This window comes from Phaseolus vulgaris, chromosome 8 (genome assembly GCF_000499845.2).
Source record: "Phaseolus vulgaris cultivar G19833 chromosome 8, P. vulgaris v2.0, whole genome shotgun sequence".
NCBI classification, from domain to species: domain Eukaryota; kingdom Viridiplantae; phylum Streptophyta; class Magnoliopsida; order Fabales; family Fabaceae; genus Phaseolus; species Phaseolus vulgaris.
The window spans coordinates 10,308,627-10,332,476 of NC_023752.2; the positions used below are offsets into that span (position 1 = coordinate 10,308,627).

Sequence of the window (23,850 nt, forward strand, 5' to 3'; positions counted from 1 at the left end):
GAATAGTGTGACATGCTGCTCCGTCTATGAGCCGATCAATGTTCGCTAAGGCATAAGAGTCTTTAGGGCATGCTTTGTTAAGATCAATGTAATCTACACACATCCTCCACTTACCATTTGATTTCTTGACCATGACCACGTTGGCCAACCATGTTGTATAATGTGCTTTTCTGATGAAGCTGACCTTCATTAATTGCCAGTTTCTTCTCGTGTGGCATCGCGCTTTTCTTCGCCCATATTTTGTTTTTTCTGAGCTACTGACCTGACCTTTTTGTAAATGGAAAGGCGATGTGTAATGATATCCGGGCTTACCATGGACATATCAATAGTTGTCTAAGCAAATAGGTCTGCATTATCAACGAAAGTTTGACTTATCAATATGTTGTCGTCCGGTTTCAAAGACGTTCTAATATGCATCTTATGTTCATCATATCGAAGGGGCATAGGACAAAGGTCCTCGCCTAGCTCCATTCGGGCTTCGTCAAGCCGAAGGTCTAAGTCAACAAGTGCGACCATGTGTTCTCCAGTTCTTTTGTCATGGGAATGCCTCTCGGTTGATTCCCTATATGCGAATGATTGCCCCCTCCTTTCACGAGATCGACCGTGTGGTGAGTATGCATCTAGAAAACTCAGGATAGTGTGACATGCTGCTCCGTCTATGAGCCGATCAATGTTCGCCAAGGCATAAGAGTCTTTAGGGCATGCTTTCTTAAGATCAATGTAATCTACACACATCCTCACTTACCATTTGATTTCTTGATCATGACCACGTTGGCCAACCATGTTGTATAATGTGCTTTTCTGATGAAGCCGACCTTCATTAATTGCCCAGTTTCTTCTCGTGGCATCGCGCTTTTCTTCGCCCATCTTTTGTTTTTTCTGAGCTACTGACCTGACCTCTTTGTAAATGGAGAGGCGATGTGTAATGATATCCGGGCTTACCATGGACATATCAACAGTTGTCTAAGCAAATAGGTATGCATTATCAATGAAAGTTTGACTTACCAATATGTTGTCGTCCGGTTTCAAAGACGTTCTAATATGCGTCTTATGTTCATCATATCGAAGGGGCATAGGACAAAGGTCCTCGCCTAGCTCCATTCGGGCTTCGTCAAGCCGAGGGTCTAAGTCAACGAGTGCGACCATGTGTTCTCCAGTTCTTTTGTCATGGGAATGTCTCTCGGTCGATTCCCTATATGCGAATGATTGCCCCCTCCTTTCATGAGACCGACCGTGTGGTGAGGCTCGATATAAGTGTCTGGTAGACTCAACCTTTAAACTTGCGACATAACATTCACGAGCGATTTTTTGATCCACATGGATTGTAACAATGCCGTTAGTCGTTGACAGAAACTTCATCGCTAGGTGAGGGGTGGACACTGTCGCCTTTAGACGATTTATGGATGGTCATCCAAGCAGTATATTATTGGAGGTATTTGCGTTAATGAATAAATATATGATTTTTGTAGTTCTACTAACACCCCTCTTCTCCAAACGTAGTGTATAGGTCGATGAAACCTCTGGTATCTAGTCGCTTGCCTTAGAATCCAACAATTTTTTCATCATAAGATTGAATTTTTGTTTCGGGAATTCTCATTTTCCTGAAAGTCTTCCAATAAAGGATGTCCACCGACCTGCCCTGATCCACCAAGACCTTAGTAATTGCAAACTTATCTATTTCCACGATAATCACCATGGGATCGTCTTACGATGGGTTTATTGCAGTGAAGTTGTCGTTGGTAAAAGTGATTGGGGGCATCCTCGGTCGATTTCGGATGGAGGTGGAATGGGCTGACTGAATAGCCCGAAGATGTTTCTTCTAGCTAAGTTAGAACATCCACCTCCAAAACACCTCTAGCTATTGTATTGACTTCTCGTCCGGGAATGCCGAGTGACACCGGCCCGACAATAGTATTAATAACCTCTTGGACCTTACGTCTGGTCCGGTTACTCCTCTCAGGACTTTCACTTCGTGGTTGAGTCCTTCTTACTGGACTTTCGCTTTGTCTTTGTCTCATCGGATGCTGGTTGTCATTACGTCGACGTGAATCCCCTCACCGTGGTCGATCGTAGTATTCTCTTTGTCCTCTAGGTGGGTACTGATCCCTTTGTGGAGATCGGTATGAGCTGGTGTCAGTCTTAATGAATTTGTGGAAATGGCCAACTTGGATAAGTTCTTCTATTTTATCTTTCAATGTTTGGAAGCCTTCGGTCGTGTGGCCATAATTGCGATGATATTGGCAGTGTTTAGATGTATCCGCGTTCCTTGAAGTCTGTGATTGCTTTAAGGTCGGGATTAACTCGGCTTGCAATGCCTCGTCCAAAGCTCTTCCCCTTGGAATAGTCAATGGTGTGTAACTAAGAAATCGAGGACCCCGGTTTTCTCTAAAATGGTCAGACCAACCCAATACAGGTCGGTTGCCCTTGCCCTTGTCCTTTTCTTTCCCTTATCGACACCTTCAGATTGACGACTCCTATGATAGTCGATGTGTTCTTCTATCTGTATAAATTTGGTTGCATGGTTCCTCAATTCATGATGTTTTTAGTCGATCTCTTGATTAAGCTTTCGGTGAATCGGCCCGATCGGATTTCCCAGACAAGATGATGCATGGCTATCTCCAGCATCAAGTTTCTGATACCCATGCAAACTTTGTTGAATCTGTGTATAAATGCTCACAAGGATTCTCCTTTTTCTTGTTTCACGTTAAGGAGAGACATGGATGAGCTGTGACATGGTCAGCTTGTTGCATATTGTATGATGAACTTTGTTGTCAGAACTTTAAAGTTTCCCACAAAGTTAGGAGGGAGTCCAGTGAACCAACTGAGCGGTCCCTCTTGGAGGGAGGCGGGGAAGACCTTACACCATATTTCCTTGTTGGTTGTGTAAAGAGTCATTTGTGTCTTGAAGACATTTAGGTCCTCGTTTGGATCGGTGGAACCATCATAGAGTTTGATAATTAATCCTTTCCACTTGGGAGGGAGTGGTGTATCAATTATCTTGTCTGTGAATGAATGTCCTCTCAGGTTCCCCTCGTCGTTCGGGGGAGGAGTATTTCTTGAACTTTGGTGAGTTTGATGAGTTTGATGGGTTTGATGCGTTGGTGGTGGTGCTCGGGATTGTTCTTCCCGTTCACGCCCATCAAGACGTTGCTCTAGGTTTTTATTTTGCTCCTTCAAAAGGGACATCTCCTCCTCATGTTGACGTTGATCCTCTTCATTCCATAACTGGTCTGCGATGCCTTTTTGTCGTAACTCCTCTATTTGTGCCTGGAGAACCTAGATCATAGTTATCTGCTCATTCATCATGTGGTTGTTGTTAGCATTATTCCTTGTTGACACCATCATTGTCGGTTGTGGCTTGTTACTAAAAATTGAATACTACCTCAGCCCCACGGTGGGCACCAATTGTACCTGTATAGGCTGAGGGGTCCATATAGTACCTTTGACTGAACGTTCAATTGTTGACGTGTCGGTGATCTCTTAATTACTTCAAGTCTCCTTCTTCAAATGTTGATGCTCGGTTGGTCGGGGGGTTACATGGACAAGGTACTCTGGTGAACAAGTAAGTGTTATGGTTTGAGTGTGTTTAAGTTAAAAATGAGAAAAATGTACCTTACTACTTCATAGAGGACTCTATTTATAGTATTGGCTTATGGGCCTTGACCTTGATGGGTCGACATCAGTTATTAACTGATATGCATAGTAGTTCATTGATACTAGGAATGTGTGTGTATCTTTCAGTTAATCAGTTATTCTCGCATATTTCGGCATGTACATTGACTCATTCAACGCTACTTGTAACCATTGCTACTTATTGTATTTCCTATGTTTTTTTACTTGGGCAGTTGGTCATTGAGACCAAGACTGACTCGTCTGGTACCGACCAGTACAAATTATGATATATCACAAAAGTATTTTTATATAGTGCAAATTTATTCTCTTTATCTTAATGGGATCCAAACTACCAGACAAATTATGTGAAACTTATAAAGTAAACACACTTTTATTCTATTGTATTAATCAGTGCTATAATCTGACTTTGACTAGCAAAAGGAACCAAACAATTTGTGCAGTTGATTAATGCAATTCCCCCATCCCAAAAGTCACTTATTGTGTTTTTCCTCTTTTCAAAGGTTTTCTAAAGCTTTAACCTATACTTTTTAATATACTTTATGTATAATTAATTCTTAGTATCCAAATATTTGTGACTATAGTTTCTTTGATAAAAATACTGCTATAAACATATGAAAATAACTTTGGTAAATTGCATGACATCATAAGTCTCTTACACATCATTTGTCGTTGTGAGATCTCCAACACACTTTTCTTATATTGAGACCTATCAATTCGTATGTGAGAGTGAGACTATATATTTATCGATAGTCTAATAATAAGCCCAAAAAGCTTTTATTAGATATGTTATAAATGACTTTAATACTATATTAAAAATTGAACTTTAAGTTTAACTTAACCTTATAAAACTAACTAATAAAGTAAGGTTTACATCTACTTTATATACTATAAAATGTCTCTATTTCTAATTGTAAGATATCTAACAAAGTTCTAAGCTTTTAAGAACATGAAAAAGGAAGGTCAACAAACAAATAAGATATAAATTTCTAACCTTACCTTTATATCTTACAAAACTCTATTTCACAAGTTTAAGTAAAATCGGTAAGAACACATTTCAAAACTAAAAAATCATTTAATCCAAGAAATTTACATTTTCTTTACCAATTTGTAAAATAAAAATATTTTATGTACAATTTAACATTTTTTTGACAAATGGTAACAAACTTATATAATTTCGGTATAAAAGGTATCAACTCAAACAAATATACCTACATTCTATGTAAATAGTATTTAACATCTAATCCTCATTCCACACTAATCCCAATTTTAACATAAAAAGTTATATAAAAGAGTCTTTAATAACATCTATTTAAGATACTCACTTGGGTATCTTATTTTTTTATTAAAACGATTTAATGTAGATGTATTTCAACATATTATAAATCTTAAGATTCCACATAAAAGCACTAGAACATAATTGCCCTAAGCACTTGTTAATGAAGTGGCTTTCGATTGTTGAACAGAAGAATGAAAGAAAAGTAATTGTTTTTATCCCAATTGAATATATACCAAGGACTTACCAATTCAGTAGAGGAAAAATAAATTCGATTTCATCTTCATTACATTGTGTGAAGAAATGGACAAAAACAACGTATATGGACTGATTAATTTAATTGGAATGGAAGGTGAAGATTTAAAAAATATAAAATGTTTCTCCAAATTATCACAACTAATATATTTCATTATTTGGAACCACGGGCAATTGGAATAAAAGGACAATTTGCATAAAATTATAACAGATGCATGGATAATTAATTAAATTGGAATATAGCATATACTTCAAAGATTGAAATTAAACAAATAAAGAACATATGTATAAGTGTCACAATAATAAAAAATCATTTTATCCCATTTAGCGTTGTACAATCTATCCTATACTTAAACTTATATAATAATTAAAAAGATATAATAAAAATAAAATCATAAATAATTATGCATCATAATTCAACAATAAAATAAAAAATTATTTTTTAGTGTCCACCAATGCTATTCATTCCAAATAATTAAAAAGATATCATATTCTTCTAGTCTGATACTATTTGTGTCTCGTTCTCAGTAAATATTTATTGTAGTTTTAAGATGAAAAATTTAAAATTATAAATCAATTTCATGTTATTTTAACATATATGTTCTAGTCATTTTATACATTGATCCAAATAAGCTATAATTTTATTTTTGTTTAACTTATAACCCAATGTTATAAAGTTAAAGAAACATAACTCCTACATTTCTTGCAAGAAGGTATTTTACGCTATTTTTATAAGCTCATTCAAATACAATATTCGTGGAATTTTATTTTTAAAATTTATTTCATTAAAATGACTTTGAACACGAGATATTTTTTAGGGATTCGACCCACATTTCTATTTGAACCAACATATTCATTAAATATATGTATATTTAACTCAATATTTTTAATTTAAAATTTTAGAAAAAAGAGAAGTTATAGAAAAAAAACTTTTTATTGTTAAAGAAAGATTGGAAGTCATGTATTATAAGGACCTATTTTTTTCTTTCAATTCCAACGATACAATTTTAGAAACTTATGATTGGGTATTATGAATCACAATTAATGATGATTAATATTATTCTCACTTTTAGGATCTATGATTTAACATTTGGTCTAAAGTTAATTTTTTTATTGATATTTGGAAACTATTGTATTAGTTTTAGATAATATACTAGTAACTATTATTTTAATTTGAAAAAAAAAAATATAACAACTCTTTTATAATAATATAATTTGAATATTCTATTTTTATAATAAAATTGAAATAATTATATAAAAATAAAAATTGTGAAAATATCATTATTTTTCCACTTTAAATATTAAGAGTTGGGTCAATAGAAGTGTAAGTTATTTTAAGGTGTCAAATGATTAGTACTTAATGTATCCACACGATCGAGCAAAATCTCGGTATCTGGTTCAGGTCGATCGACTTGACTAATAACAAAATTAATAAATGACTCAACATTAGTTAATCTATTTTTATTAGGCTCATTAATGCAAATGATCCACGATAATTATATAAATAAGCACAAATCCCAAATAAGTACAAAATGAGGAGTGGTTCAATAGTTCTCTTGGTTCCAACTTCGTTCAAGAACACTTTACAATACAAATCATTCTAAACAATGTGTCTTAAAAAACCATTTATCCTTCTGAAAACATTCTATCATCCTCGTTTTTAGTTAGTTAGTTAATAATTTTGTCCCAAAGTATTTATATCATCTCCAATGCAAATATTATGTTATAAATTTTGATTTTATGTACATTACAAGAAATAATGATGGTAGAGTTCCCAAAAGAGTGACGCAAAGAGTAAAAGAGAGACACTACATGGGGCTAGTGTGGGCTTAGGGTCCCAATAGAAATGGAAGCTAATATTTTGGTGGCTATGCATTAGAGACGTCCTCCAATGGAACACAAATTTACAAGGTAGTGTTGTCTAAGCCTACGTAAAGAAAAAAATATATTATTTAACTATAGCGTAGGTTTGGGGGACACTAAAATAGATATAAAATTAAATAATTATTAAGAAATGGGTTTTAAGCCTAAGTCAACTTCATAAAATCGATTTATATACTGTGAAATGTTCTAATCTCTACTCTATGTGAGATCTCCAATACACACCTCTCACACCGAGGCTACCAACTCGTGCATGAGATTATATATTATGGGTGGTCTGATAACAGACCGATAGCAAGTGACTTGATAAACCTAACAAACAATCACTAAGATATGGTTGAAATGACTCTGATACGATATTAAGAAGTGGATTTTAAACCTAACTTAACCTCACAAAACCAGCTTATAAGGTGAGGCTTGCACCCACTTACATACTATGAAATGTCATAATCTCTAGTCGACGTAGGATCTCCAACAATAATTAAACTTAGTGTCGTTGTTAGGAACACTATGTGAGAAAGAAAATGTGAGTAAATTGTCGTCATTGGGAACACTACCTGGGAAACAAATATTAGTGTCGCCTAAACCTATACTAAATGTAATAAAATATAAACTTGCATCCACTTTGTGTCCATATTCTTGACACAGTATCATTTTGTCTGCAACTTATTTTTTGATTGCATCTACTTTGTGTCCACATCCTAAACGTTAACTTATTATTATTTTAATAATTTTAACTTGCGTCCACTTTGTGTTTCCATTTTAGACTCAATATTATTTTGTCACTTAATTTTTGTCATTGCATCTACTTGTGTCCCATTCTAAATGCTAACTTATTATTATTATTTTAATAATTTTTAGTGTGAGATAAAAGTCTTCATTGTGGACACAATATTTGACATTTATTTTTGTGTTCAACTTGAGTTGACTTCACCCTTATTTATGGCTTCTTTTTTATACTCTCACCTTTTGTCGGTAACTAAAATGAATTTTTCTTGTAGTGTTAGATTTTGTTGTGTCCTGTTTCTTTCCATGAGATATTTTTACATTTTGTCTTCAATATAAAATTTCTATAAAATTCGCACTTTAATAAACAAAATCACATTTTAAATTTTCAAAACTTAAAAATATTTTCTTATTTATATGTTTTAAAACCTAATTTAAGGTTTAAAACCATAAGTTTCATACCAAATCAGTATCTCTTATAAAACCAAAATCCAAAACTTGTGAAGTATTTAAACCTTTTGCATTGAATTATATATAAAAAAATACTAAAAAAAGTACAAGAGAAGCCTTCCTAGCCTGTTCTTATCACAAGTGACAAAAAGTAATCTAGCAACAATCTTGCATCTCAAAAGACGTGTTCAACACAAAAGCAATTTGACAAATAATACTTTAAAAAAGAGAACATACTTTAAGCATAAACATATGTTTACGATCCTTAAACATTTAAAATGTTTTTAATAGGAAACAGCCAAACATAGTGATTTTACAGATTCAGATAAGTTCAATTGGAAATATAAAAGTGATACTAATTGAAGTTTATAAAGTCCATGTAGGCAACTTGCCTTCTTTATTTTATGTCGTATATTTCATAAACATATCATATGAAATGTTTTTTCTTAAAAAACATCATTCTTTAATCATTTTAATGGAAGAAAATTTATGTTAAGTATGATGCAATATTTATAAATAATTATCAAAATAAATTATATTTCTATTATCTATATATGAACTAATAATTGTTTATATAGTATTTTTTCCTTTTTTATTTCACAAACATTTTTTTACCTGTATTATTTGCTGATTATTCTTAAAAATTGCTATATAGAAAATAAAGTTTGGCTAATTGATTTAAGGTTTAATTATTTATTTTAGTTCCATTATTTATTTATTTTATTCAATTTAATATAAATATTAATAAAAAAAATCAATCAAAGTTTCTCAATTTTTATAAATATAAAAATATTATTATTTTATTGACTTTTGTCTAATTAAAAGTAAAATAATATATTGATAATTTTAATTTATATGTACTCAATTTATAACCAATAATGGAAATTTGTAAATTAACCGTACTAATTTTAATAGATACAAAGTTCACATTGTTTGTTCCTAAAATTGGGAAACTCTATTCGTTTGTTTTAAATTAAGAAATTTGATTAAATTTTTTTATCAGTAAAAAGACTAAATTAAACAAAAATAAATAAATAACGTTAATGAATAGAGATCCCACAGATCTTAGAAACTAAACATTAATTTATTATGAGTTGTAATAAAAATAAATTTAAAATATCAAATGTAAATAAACGTATATGCATATTTAAATTATTTAAAATTATAACTTGATTTTCATTGTAAAAAGCTAAACACTACTATAGTAGTAGTTGTTTTCACATCACATTCACTAAATAAGAAAAACAGCTAGTCCCAACAAACAAAAAAACACCAACTAAATAACATTTTAATTCATTTATTTTATTTTATAAATATAGTAAACTACAATACAATCATTAAATAGAAACCAATTTTAGTGACAAAAAATAATTAGTTACTATATTGACTAAATTAGATACCATTTTAGAAACTAAAACAAAATTGGTTTCTAAACTAGTTTCCATTATTATTAAATAGTTTTTAAATTAGTATCTAATCAACAACTAATGTTTTTGCTACCAAATTTAGAATCTAAATATTTGATAGTTAAAATCTGGTAACTAATTAGATACAAATTTAGAAATTATTTAACAATAATATAAACTAATTTAGTAACCAAAATTTTTTTAGTTTTTAAAATGGTCTCTAATTTAGTTAATATAGCAACTAATTATTTTTTTGTTTCTAAAATTGGTTTCTATTTGATGATTTTCTTGTAGTGGTAGGTTCAATTCCATTTTGAATGCCAATTATTTTTGTTTAAACTAGAAATATCTCTTGTTCCTTACTATGTTCTGAGATCTCGATTTTCGATTGAAATGTTGAAAAAAATACTTGTAAAAGGTCATCCAACAGATTAAGTTAATGCCCAATCTTGGATAAAAGTAATATATACTTAATAAATGCATATTTTGGTATGATATTGGTCAATCTATTTATAGGGATAAATTAGGTCTGTATCAACATGATTTTTATAATCTTATCACACTATCTACAATTTTATATCTAATTCCCTCTAATCTTGTTGTTAGGGGTGTTAGACTGAGATTTGGTCAATTTAATTGTTAGTGACCATCTCAACCCCTTGTGATAAAAAATATTATTATATTAATATTTTATATTATTAAAAGGAGTATTAAAGTAGATGAATTCTCTTAGGAATATGATAGGAAAATATTCCTTGTCAAAAGCATAAAGTAACTTAATTTAGACACACCATTGAAAGCAATTGAGTTAGAAAGTTGATAGGGAGAAGTATAATTTAAAAATGTGAGATTATTAATGGTTGATAGGGAGGGCTTTTTAGAACGTGAGTAAAGTAATTAATGATTATAATAAGTTTGTTAGTTGAAACGTGCATGAATGGAAAGGTGGGAACTTAGATGGAAGTTGTGTGGTGGTACTAATTGGAAAAATGATGTCCCATCCATCCATGGTGCTGTCTTTTTTCCTTTCTTGTGACCCTTAATAGTCAGCATTCCACTAGGACAACCAGGGAGAAAGTTGCTAAAATATGCTCTCATCTACCCTATCATTTACCATTATTCAATTCTTTCCCCATTTGGCCTAGGCAACAACACCTCACTTTCATATATGAATCCACATCAACCCAATTTTTTGGCATGTGATTCAACCTCTTCCTTTCATTTTCAACTATTGCACCCCAAAACAAAACATCATAAAAACTTATCTATCTATCCATCTAATACCTGCAAACACTGCCATCTCATATATCATCATCTTCTCATACCATGTTTGGATACACTTAAGAAAACACAAGAAATTACATTTAACAAGTACAAAATTACAACTATTAACTTCATAAAATAACTTCTTAATTAAACATGGAAAATACTGAACACACTATTTTAACACTGTTTTAACCTTGCAATGACGATTTGGAAGTGAGTGATTCAACTTGAGCCTTCCCACATGTTCCATTTAGCCTTATGTAAAGTCTATATTCATCATATGTCATTGGTGAGTACAAAGCTGGTCTCTCCTTTGTCACAAGCTCCTTGGCTGGTTGAATAAGTAAATCACTCCTTGGGTTATAGAACATGGCCAATGACACTCGATCTTGGTTTGAGTTCACAATCACTCTGTGTTCTACACTCTTGTAAGTTGCATTACTCAGCACCTGAAATTAAACATGCCATTGAACATTTATTAATAAGTAACAACTACCAATTCTTGATATTTAAATCTAATGAGTTTTTGTTTGGAAGTTTGATTATTTTCTCCGAATAATGTCAAAATACATGTGTAAGATATGACTAGATCCAAAGAGTAATCAAAGGTAAATTAGTCATGAAACAACAGCTTGACTGGTAAAAGGTTTGAACAATCCAGAGAGAATTAGGACCTGAATTTGGTCACCAATGTTGATGATGAAGGCATTTGGGACAGGCTTAACTGTGATCCATTCATCTCCTTTGCGTACTTGAAGACCAGAAACAAAATCATCTGGGAGGAGAATGGTCATGCCACCAGGGTCTGAATGAGGGGAGAGTCCTAAAGTGAGATCAGGTTGAGGGCACTTTGGATAGAAATTCACCCTTAGGCATGCACCAACCTCACTTTCACCCCCAAATGCATTAAGCAGAAAATCCTCTTTCAAACCAAGGTTTACAGATATAATTTGGAGTATCCTTCCTCCTAGCTTAACCACTCCCTCTCCATATTCAGCAATCACTTTCCTATCACCACAAAAACAGAATTAGTGGGGGTGAAATAAGGTATTGTTTTCATTATTTTCTTTCACCTCAGAAAGTGACAACAGAATGAATCATCAATATAAAGAGATTCAAGAAAATGGTCCTACATGTATTTATTATCAAACAAAGATATCAAACAACTTAACCAAGTATGTTTCTTGATTACATACTATTACCATACTTAGAAAACAAAAGGGTCCCAATTAATCCTGTCTAAAATTACACTATGCTGCTTCTCGTGAGCTAGCTCCAAAGAAGCAAACAATGTTATTGACATCTCTGTGCATGTATAAAAGAAGAAAAAAAAAGCACAATTGAATACAGTGGCTATTATTACAGTGTCCTTACAGATATTACTTTCAGAAGACTTATTTTATTGGTTCTTGGTAGTTGAGCTCGAATGATTTGGGTACTCAGTCTAATATTTTGTGGTGAAACATAAATTTGTGATGCAAAGATAAAGACAATTAAATGAATTATTTGGCACAGTATGTATTAAATGTGGAGTTATTTCTCAGATGAAGCCATTGGACCGAAATGGTAGCTAATTAGAGTTTGGTCCAGCCAATTTACACAGCACCCGTGAATCTTCAGTGTCTTTAATCGGTGCATTCAGATGCACACACAGTACCACGTTTTCCAACCATTATCTATTCGCATTTTTCAATGTTGAGATAGTTTTGCCACACGTTTTACATGCAAAAGGTCAAGTTTACTACGTGTTTACGCTTGAGAACGGTGTTCAACAATTTATTTCTAGACATTTTTGTGCAGTGTTTTTAAAATTTAAAATATAATATTTTAAAATTAATATATTTTGAGTTCACAGTAAAGAGATAACACAAATTGGATAGAGTCAAAATTCCCACAAAGCTGAACTTATCAAAAAAGCTTTTCTTGTATGAAAAAACAAAACTTTACTTCAAATTAATAAATACAAGTTCAATTTTCACTGGATAATTATTTTTAATAAAGTTAAATTCACTCGTAGTACCCTCTTTCCAACCTCCACGAGACCTTAATATTATGAAAACACCACCACTTTAATTAGTTGGGTACACCTTCATTTTAACAACTAACATTAAGCAAACATAAGTAGCCACGTCCCATCTTACCAAACAAACAACAACTTTATATCTTGAAAAAAAAAAACACAAAAAAGACATGATAGCAATAAAATATAAATTCTTAATTTGAGTCTAGGGTGTTTGAACAAGCAACCTATCACTTGCTACCAATAAATTCCAGTCACTATGTCTGGGATAGTTTGGCAATGAGTTTTTTCTGGGTTATTTTTAAGTAGACATGATCTATTGTTTAAGAAAGAGAGAGAAGACAAACATGTAAAAAAAAGTATATATTCTAAATATAAGTACATCTTTAAAATCACTCGTACAACTTACATGTTTCAAAATAATTTCGGTGCTTATAATAAACAACTTAGATATTTTTTTTAATGTTGACATCTAAGTTATATCTAATTGACAAGGACCGCACCAACATTATAATGAAGTAAATTTATACTACATATCTTTTTTCAACACATATTAAGTATTTTGTTATTTTCTTTTTCTAGCCAAAAAAAGCTTGAAGCACAGAGATCCTACACATTTTAAGACTGTTCTTTATAATTTTACTTCTGACAAACAGAAACAGAAAGAGAAGTAAGTAACTTGAGATGAGAGAACTGAAGTTGAAAAGAGAGTTTTTCATTTCTTCCTTTTACTTGAAAGTGTGCATGATACTTTATCTAACATGCTAGAGGTAAACTGTGAGACAATTAAAGTGATCAAACAAATAAAAAGATTGAATGATATTTTGTTTTTCACACTAAAAAATCTCTGAGATAGATTATGTTATTATGAAAAGGAGAAAATTTGAATAGGGATAAGAGAAGCATACCTCAAGGATGGTGGACATGCAGGCCACTTAGCTTGGTTCCTAACAGAGGAAGGCATGTAATGAAGAAAGAAGTAGTCACTCCAATCTAAGGTGGCACCCTTCTGCACTCCCAAACGACTTCCATAGCCTTCATAGGTGGTGGGGGAGTTTGCATACTCCTCCTTCACCTCGAGTGGCTGGTTGAAGAACTCGCGCCACAGTTCCCTGACACTCTTCATCAACTCATGGCTAACTCCATGGTTCACCACGTGAAAGAAACCCCACTCACTACAAGCCTCTGCCATCTTCTTCAGCCCCTCTTTTCGAACACTCTCATTCTTGGAAAAGAGTTGTTCTAGATCAATGACAGGGATGTTAGCATACTGATGAGCAGATATGTGATCGTGAAGAGGCTCATGATGAGTTTGAGAAGATTGATGAGGAGTGAAAGAAAAAGTGTTGTTGGAGGGTCTTTGAGAGAGTGGCTTAATGTAGCGTGAGGGGATAGAGCTAAGGCCACTTTCAGCTAAGGCTTGGACTCGAACCACGGGTTCTGGCCATGCTTGGCAACTCAGCATGTTTTCAGAAACTAGGAAAGCACAAAAACAAAGACAGAGGTTGGAGAGAATATATGAACTAGTGAGTTCAAGTATGTGTTTTGCTTGTAGCTTATGTTGTAGTGTGGTTGAGAGCATCTAAGAGAACCCTATATATACAGATAAGAGCATGAGATTTCACCATATGTATAATTTCGGCGCCGTGAAGAAATTGAGTTGGCTTCTAATGTGGGTTCTGCCTCTTTATCTCACTCTCATGCCTTTCTGTCCATACACATATAAATTCTTTTATGTTATTATAAGGGTCGTGACCACGGACATACTAATCATATAATAATGATATAATCATATGTTGATAACTCAATTTTTTTTATGTAATTACAATATAATTTCTAATATTATTTAATTTTAAATTTATTTTATATATATATATATATTTTTAAATCTATCGCATCAAAATTATATAAAACTATAAAGATTTAGTATATTTTTTCAGTAAAATACATTTATTCCATATATTAATAAATTATTATTCTAATTATATATTTTTTTAATTTAAAATATTATTATATTATTATAATTGGGTGTGTAATTTTTATTTTTTTCTTTTATAAGTATAGTTCTATTTAATCATGATTGTTGTGTTTCAATTTAAGCAGTGTTTAAAAATTTAATTTTGAATTTATAATAAATTATTGGAGAAAAGAGTTTTGTTATTGATATGATATATAGTGGTCCTATGAATAAGACAACATAAATTTTTTTTTGGAGGTTCATTTTTCTATTGAAAATTTGATACCGCTTGTATGTGGAAAAACTGTGTACTAGAACTAGATTGCTAAACCCCAACCATACAGTGCCCAAAATACATATGATTTCTGAAAAACAAAAAATAAGAATATCTTTGGTTGATTAATCTTGTGTCTAACAACATATGGAAAACATGTTATATAACATGACGGCATTTAGTATAAAACATAGTATACAAGTTTTTTGTTCTGTATTATAACTAAAACTATTTTATACTTTTTAAGATACCGTGGAACTACACGCTTCTTATTCTAATTAAACATGGTGAAATGATGAAAACAAAGCATAAACAAATTATGGTATTATCTTAGTGTGTTGTCACCTAACTATTGTTAATAACAAAATTGATGACGTCCTAATAAGTCAAAAACTGTACTTTATACATGTTGATCGCAGTGGAATTTTTCATTTTCAACTCACAGATAAATTATTATTATTATTATTATTATTATTATTATTATTATTAATATTATTATTAATAATAATAATTATTAATAATAATAATAATAATAATAATAATAATAATAATAATAATAATAATAATAATAATAATAATAATAATAAGGATAAGGATAACCTTTTATTGGTTTCAATAAATAGTTATCCATTTTAATTAAGTTTTAGTTATTATTATTATGATAAAAGACTGCAGTATGACCGTCAAAAAATGATTTGTAGTATTTTGCTAAAAGGGTTTCAATCATATTTTTAATAGGGAGAAAAAACTATTTTATATGTATTTGTCAAGATTAAAACTAACATATTATATATATATATATATATATATATATATACTAAAAATTCAAAATATAAACTATTATACAGACGAAATGAACAATTGATAATATATAATAGGTTTGATTTCAGAAACATAATTTAACAAAGTTACAGTAATGATATTTTTTATATTTTATTTTACTTTAAGACATTAATAGTCACGAAAGGTGTGAATTAAATAACAGGTGTTCTGAATGAATATATGATCTGGAGTTTAAATAAGAAATAGAAAAATGTGTTAAATATGCTGGGACACGAAGTTTACCTGTAATTTCAGTCTTATCAAGCTTATTTAGAATTGTCTTCCATAATAATGAGACCTAACACCAAAGAAAGTCATGGAATTATGTTTGACAAAAATTGAAATTTTGATTATTTTTGCTTCCTCTATTTTTTTTTCACGATTTAGTTATTGTATTTAAAAATTTCAGAATTTTGATTGAAGTTTTTTCAAAATTGTTGTTATTATTTGATAAATTGACAATGTGACAAGGGGTGTCCAATAATGTACTTGGGATTGTTTTGTCGACATAGGATAAATATGACAGAATTAACATGCCACCTCAAGTGTCTCCTTCATCACTTTTATCTATTTTTCTCTTCTCTTTTGTCCTCAGTTTTAACAATACTTATTTTTACAATTTTCATCAATAAAAATTTGGGATCACAGTGCATGGCTCTATTACGAGGGAATGTTGGTAGAATGTGGAACATAGTTAAAGAGATAGGTTTTATCATCCGTGTAAATAACGCATATTATACCGATTCTAGAAGATATATTACATTGATTCTACTACCGATGTAATTTTTATTGTTGTAAAAACTAATATAAAGCACCAAAATTTAATTAAAATAATTCAAAATAATAACAATCACAAGGGACATATTACACTGGTTATGGGTCCATCATATTTATAAGGGCGGCTATTTCTGGTAGCTGCACTTGTATATGCTTCTGAATGAAGGTTGTTGAACCCTAAACCTATCATCGTCACCACGTGACTCTTCCACACTTGAATCCGCGCAAGGCTCATCACTCTCTGTGTCTAGTACTATCACTTCCTTCCACTTCTCCACCATATACCTATACTTCACCAACACCAAACGCTTCGCCTTCTCGTACTTCATGATCAGAACATTCTCCATGACGTCGCCCCCACGAGTGCTAACTCTAGCAGCGAGTGGAAATTTTGTCGGCAGAGACTTATGTATTTTTTAAATCTTTTTTTAGGGGTTTGAACTAATATATTACACCAGTTGGATGGACCAACCGATGTAATATGTCTTTTTAAACTTTTTTTTAATTCTGAAAGAAATATTACATCGATTGGAAGGACGAATCGATGTAATATGTCTAGCTCCGCACATATGTTTTTTTTATACTTTTTTTTACTCTGAAAGACGTATTACACCAGCAGGAAGGACCAACTAGTGTAATATGTCATGCTCCCAACTATATTTTTAGTTAAACTTTTTTTCTACTCTAAAAATAACATTTTACACCGATTGGTCCTTCCAACCGGTATAATACGTGTCAAATATTTACAAAAATGTCATTGCATTTTTGTTTACACCGACTCTCAATTAACCGACCTAATATGTCATTGTAGAATGCGTTATTTGCACTAGTGTATATTTGATGGGGGTGAGGAGGTTATTGTTAGTAGAATCCAATCTCTAAAGGATATGGATAATAAAATAAACTAACGAAAAAGGGAAAGGGAGTTTACATTGTTGAATCATGAGGATAATTAAGGTAAATATAACAGGAACAAGGGGAGACATTAAAAGAAAATACCTACAAAAATTAATAAAAAAAATAGGTATTGATCATATGCATAAAAGCTAGGAAGGGTTGTTCTTTGTTTTGCAGTCATAAAGGGGGTGGGAAGTCTCTACAAAATAAATGAAAGAATTATGGGAAAATGAAACAATGGGAAGGAAAGGCATAATGAGGTAGGAACGAAGCAAAATCTTAGTGTGAACCTGTAATAGAATGGTAGCCTTCACATATTGACTAGCATAAATGGATAATAAAGGAAAATGTTAGTAAGGATGGAAAGCACTTTGAGAAGTAACATAAATCACTGTGAGGATTTATTTTTGGCTTTATCTAATTGCTGCAGATTGGAGGTAGTAATTTTCCCAAAGAAGGCCTACCTATCCAGTTTGAATGTGTTGTAGGGGTATATTATCTTAGATGATTCATTTTGTTATTTTGTTTTTTGAATATGGTTATGTGTGCCTAGTGGGATTTTTATCTATCAGGTGGAAATAGCCTGATTTTGAGGTGGAAATAGCCTGATTTTGAATTGTTAATGTATAAGGGTTGAGACACTCCTATTGTGTCACATTTTAATTCAATTTATCATTGCTGATAAAAAAACCAAAATCACAAAAATTAGTGATGAACATGTTTATGCTATGTATGACACTCGTGATGACTATTACACACAAGAAAAGCATGAAAAGAATATCCAAGATGTTTCTTCTTGATGAGTACCTCCTCTAATGTTTCTCACACCTCCTATTCTCCCAATTGGGTTACAAGTCACTTAATGGTGTTTTCCTCTCAAACTTACACACTAGGGTTGTGCCTCAAACCCCCTATTTAACCCAATTTTCATGGGCGCTTGAGTGAGCAAAACGACGTCCAGCCCAACTTCACTGGTGTTATCTCACTCAAGCGAGATATAGATCACTTGAGCGGGCTCCCCCGATGATGACGATAATAATTTGTTGCTATTTAAGTTTTGTATAATTATAATGGAAGAACCTACAAGGAAATATTTTGATTATTCTATCACACATATTCTACGATGAGTTATTTTAGAAAATCTCTCCTAGGGTTTTTTCAGAGAGAAGGTGTAGTGACTAGAGTTTAGTGGGTATTTTATGGTTGGCGACTTTTGTACTCCTACGTTGTTCTTTAGAGGTGGATGATTGGTGGTTGGTGTTGGAGATCCGACATCAACTAGAGATTAGGACATTTCATAGTATATAAGTGGATGTAAACCTCACCTTATAAACCGATTTTATGAGGTTGGGTTAGGCTTAAAGTCCACTTAATATGGTATCAGAGTTATTTCAAGTTTATCCTAGCGAGAGTTTGTTGGGTTTATCAGACCATCCGTTATCGAACCGTTATCGGACTACCCATAATATATAGTCTCACTCACGAGTTGGTAGCCTCGGCGTGAGGGGGTGTGTGTTGGAGATCTCACGTCGATTAGAGATTAGGACATTTCATAATATATAAGTGGGTGCAAACCTCACCTTATAAGCCAGTTTTATGAGGTTGAGTTAGGCTTAAAGTTCACTTCTTAATAGTTGACGATTAGGTTTTGTCCTCCTTTTGGCTATACTTGTTGAACGTTTGAAGCGTTAGTGACCTTTGGTGGGATGAGAACGAATTCTTTCAGTTTTCAAATTTCTTGGGGAGTCTCAAGAACCAAGGATGTTTTTCACAAGTCAAGTCATCTTTTGTGACTCAAGCACGAAAGAAGACTTTTGCATAAGCCTTGAACAATTCTTGTGATATCCCTCTTTCACAGTTATCTTCTCCTTATATCAGGGGAGATTTGATATTCTTTCATATTGATGAAAATGCTTGCATGTCTTGAAAACTGAAAGAATCACCTTCATGGAAGAATAGTATTATCCAAAAGTGACAAACCTCTTTGTCATAGGGATGTATTCATCTGGGATCTTGGAACGTTGAAAAGGGTTTTATGAATTTGTTTTTTCTTCCCTTGAAGACATGAGAAGATTTCTAGCAGTGTTGGAATCTCAATTTGGGTATCTTGAGAGTCTTTGCTTGGACTAAAGACTTTGTGTCATCTTTCATGAAGCTCACCAAAACTCAATGTTGGGTCAAGATCCACAATGTTTCTATGGAATATTCGCAACCAAAAACATTTTTTTCCTATAACGAGAGGAAGTAGCACTCATCTTTCTCTTGATGGTTGCACCATGGATAAATCTAAAGGATTTTTTGCTAGAGTCTTGGTTCATATTGATATGTTATTTGTTTTTCCTAATCAAATTTTGGTGGAAAGGTCTAGTTTTGCTTTATTGTAGATATTTAATTTGAGAAGTTGCCTCCAATTTGCTTTACATGCAAAACGTCTATTGTTTTATCTAAATTTTTGGTTGTATAGTATAAACATGTGATTGTCAATACCAAAGAAACCAATGATGTCTCTCGCAAAGAAGTGGTTGGTGTCATAGAGGAACATAATTATGCAGTAGAGGTACAAATATATTATGTACCTACTCGTAATGCAAGGGTGGTGGACGTTGAGGGAGCTGTTATTGATTTTCATCACCTTGTTGAAGTTATTGTTGGCCATGTGGAGGGTGGATCTCTTATTGGTCAAAAGTTTAAGAAATTTGTTGAAGATATAGGGGTTGGTTCAGGATTGCAGGATAATATTTTTGTTGATATGCACTCTTTGCAAGATGTCCATGAATTAGATTATTTGCTACAAAAAGGATTCCTTGCCTTATGAAAATCCTGGTATTTTAAAAGGATCCTCTAATCTTATTTGCAACTAATGCAGCAAGTCTTAAATTAGTTTTATTTATCTTGCAACAAGTCATTTTTTTTATCAGCAAAGAATAAATTATAATAAAAAAAGGTACTTCAGGGGTACCTCAACCCGTATACAGGATCCAAGAAACCCAAACCAACTAAGGGTATTGGTTTCTTTAAAAGAAAATAACCCTTCTACCAGCCCAAAGAACCTACACAAAGATCTAAAGAGACCATTGCCTAAGAGCTCCCAAAGTACTACCACAAAACAACACCCATTATACCACATTCTGCAGAACCATGTGGAGTAAACATGATTGTGGCTGCAGTAAACACTTTTGCACCTCTAAACTTTAAAAGCTTAAAAGGAAGATATGTCTAGACTGCGCTAAAACGTGCCTCCACATAAGAAAATTCAGCATAGAAGCAACTTGCAACAAGCAATAATCCAGTGTGGGAAAAAAGTCCACAAACTTTTACTTTGTAGCCCTTAGCAGCTGGAAAGGTAACATGAATTCCACCAGCTTTGATCCAAATTGGGAATCTTCTGCCCTTCCTTCTTCTCCACCGTACTACTTCCAATTCCAAGCTTTTATCTCAAGACTGACTTAGAACCTCCATACCACATGCTAGCTTAAAGATATACACTGCCCTGACATGGTTCTTCTTCCATGAACCAGAAACGGTTTTTATGCATCCATTATACCATTTGACAGTATACCAGTTCCAACTTCATCTAACTACCCAGAATTAAACTCCTTGCATCCTTACTAGCATTCCTACTATCATACCATCATGTTAAATCCTTCCATTTTGCTTCCCTTAACCATCTTGCAACAAGTAATAAATTAGAGAAATGTACTTCTAAATGTATTTATGTCTTGCAAAAATGTTTTAAATCTCTTTCAGGGGATGAACAATAAGCTCTAAGAGTCATGTCCAACCATCTTGGCAACATATATAGTTGAATCTACCTCACTTGGTATTTTCTTAGAAGAAACCAATTTGGTCTCTAAGTTTTGAGTTGAAAAGATGGATAAGAAAGAATAATTAAGTGAAAACAGTGAACCAATTCAAAACATCTAGAAGACATGTCCTCCTAAAACTGGAGTGAAAGTCAATAAGATGATATCCAAAACAGACTAACTCAAGAAAAAGTAATGAGTGCATCAATATCATAGGATTTTATTACTGTCATTGAATGCAAACGAAGATCAATCTAATTGAATTTTTGGATTCAATCATTTCTCGTTGTTGTCTTAATAGGAGTTACAAATTAAAGAATGTTTTTTAGTTTATCTTTTTATTTTTATTTTTTATTTTTTGATTTAAACTCTGAATGTAGTTACTTAAGCTATTTTTTGAAAGTTTCTTTATTTTTTGTTTTTTTTATGCAAAAATTTGGTCTAGTCTCTTTATTTTTTGTTTTCTTTTTTCTTTTTTCTTTTTGATGTTATTTTTTATGTAACATAACATGAGTTTTATTAAAATAATAAATAAACTTTAGGCAAAAAACAATTAAACTTATAAAAAAGAAAAGTGGATTTTTTTGTGACAAATTATTTAAAAATTGGAATTGAATAAAAATTTGTTTTCATTTCCCTTAGTTCTTCGATAGAGAAGTTTTGGTGTTAGAAAAAGGTACCATTTAAAAAAAAAAATTAGGTGACCATGTTTTTATTTTATTTTATTATTATTTAATGAGTAATGAGAATTTAAATTTATCCCATAATTTTTTTCTTACATTTTCTTTTCAAAAAATCTATATTAACACGAATTTATTCTGTGATTTAAAAAAAATCATTTTACTTGCCTTTTATAATTCACATTTTTTTAAGTCCATCCTGTTTTAAAAAATGAATAAGATAACTGTATTTGTGTTTTATTCTTTCACTTTGTGTTTGATATTTTCTTAATAGACAATTCCATGTTGAGTCTCTCTTTTTTTTCTTCTTTCTTTCTCTACCTTTTTTATTCTTTTTCTTCTCAATTCAAATGAAATATGGTCATTTAGACCCTTTTAATAGTAAAAAAACACATACACGCAATAAAAGTGGAAATCTTTTTATATTCTACTTTATCCCCCATGAAAATCACAGTCACACCGACCAATCTGCTACATGTCGCAGTTTCAGTAAATTTTTTCAAAATTTATCAAGTGTTTGTGCTATTTCCCGGACATTCATCCAATCATAACTTTAATTAGTAGCCATTCTTTATCAAATTAAACAAAAAAAAATCTGGGTCTATAAATACCTTCAAAATTGATAAAAAAAAAAAAGAGGTTTAATGCATGAGAAGAATTGACGCAAAGAGAAAGGGCAAGAAAGAATGTGTAACAAAGACAGAAAATTAAATTAGTGACTACAATAAGATATAATCACATATTGCCTTAATTTCTGGTTGTAGGATAAATTTTTCTTAAAAATAGAATTTATAAATTCATAAAAAAAATTGATTCCAAATCAAAATGTGCAGTTAGAATATAATAAGTCTCAATGTGTAAACACAAGCGATCACCACAAATAAATACATATATTAAAAGTGAAAAATGAAAAGAAATTGATTCCTCCACTCTTTCGACATTACCGAAACTTTTTCTCTTGTTCACCTTAGTCAATATTAAAAATTCAAATTTAAATATAAATTAATTCTATAAACTCAAACTTTTATTCTCCTAGAAGAAATTATTAAATAACAATTAATTTAAAAACAAAACATAATTAATTATTATATTAAAAAAATTATATATTATTTTATAAACTAATAAAATTATTGATATCTAAAATAATTTTTATTAATAATAAAAATCTATAAAATAATTTTTAAATTCATATATTACTTACCTGACTTTTTTTTTTACTCGCAAATGGACTCTTTATTTTATTTCGGTGAATAGATGTTATTAGCAGAGTTAAGATTGAGTTTCGGTGAGAATTTGGGATATAGAATAATAGGTTAGGGATTTTGGATTGTGCTTCAGCTGAAAAATTGAGTTTCAGTGAGATTTTCGGATTGAGTGGAATGAATTAGAATGTTAGTAGAAAAGGGGAAGAAATTATTGAAATATTGGTTACACTCTCATTCAGCAAAAATGTTTCTATTTAATCCCTAAAATGTCAAAATATAACATACTGTCACACTAACAAACACTTAAACACCATTCTTTTATAAAAAAAAATAAAAAAAATAATAAAATAATTCATTTCACATATTAAAAAAAATTACATATTAAAGCTGGCTAAGATAACACGAGTTTTTTTCTAAAATCGATACTTCTATAATTCTAGCGTCGGCGAACATAAAAAAATCACACAATAAAACATTAAATTTATAAAAAAAACTTTTGCATTTAAGTTTTTTTATACATTAAAA

At 31.6% G+C, this 23,850-nt stretch overlaps 1 protein-coding gene across 1 annotated transcript; it reads right to left on the bottom strand.

Annotated features, from left to right (window-relative positions):
* Nucleotides 1-10,905: 10,905 nt before the first annotated feature.
* Nucleotides 10,906-14,624, bottom strand: LOC137824143 (jasmonate-induced oxygenase 2-like). The gene is made up of 3 exons (XM_068629610.1): nt 13,819-14,624; nt 11,565-11,898; nt 10,906-11,339 (listed from the first exon to the last, which is right to left on the bottom strand). The coding sequence occupies exons 1-3, from the start codon at nt 14,490-14,492 to the stop codon at nt 11,079-11,081; spliced, it is 1,269 nt and encodes a 422-aa protein (XP_068485711.1). The 5' UTR covers nt 14,493-14,624; the 3' UTR covers nt 10,906-11,078.
* Between the last annotated feature and the right edge of the window lie 9,226 nt (nt 14,625-23,850).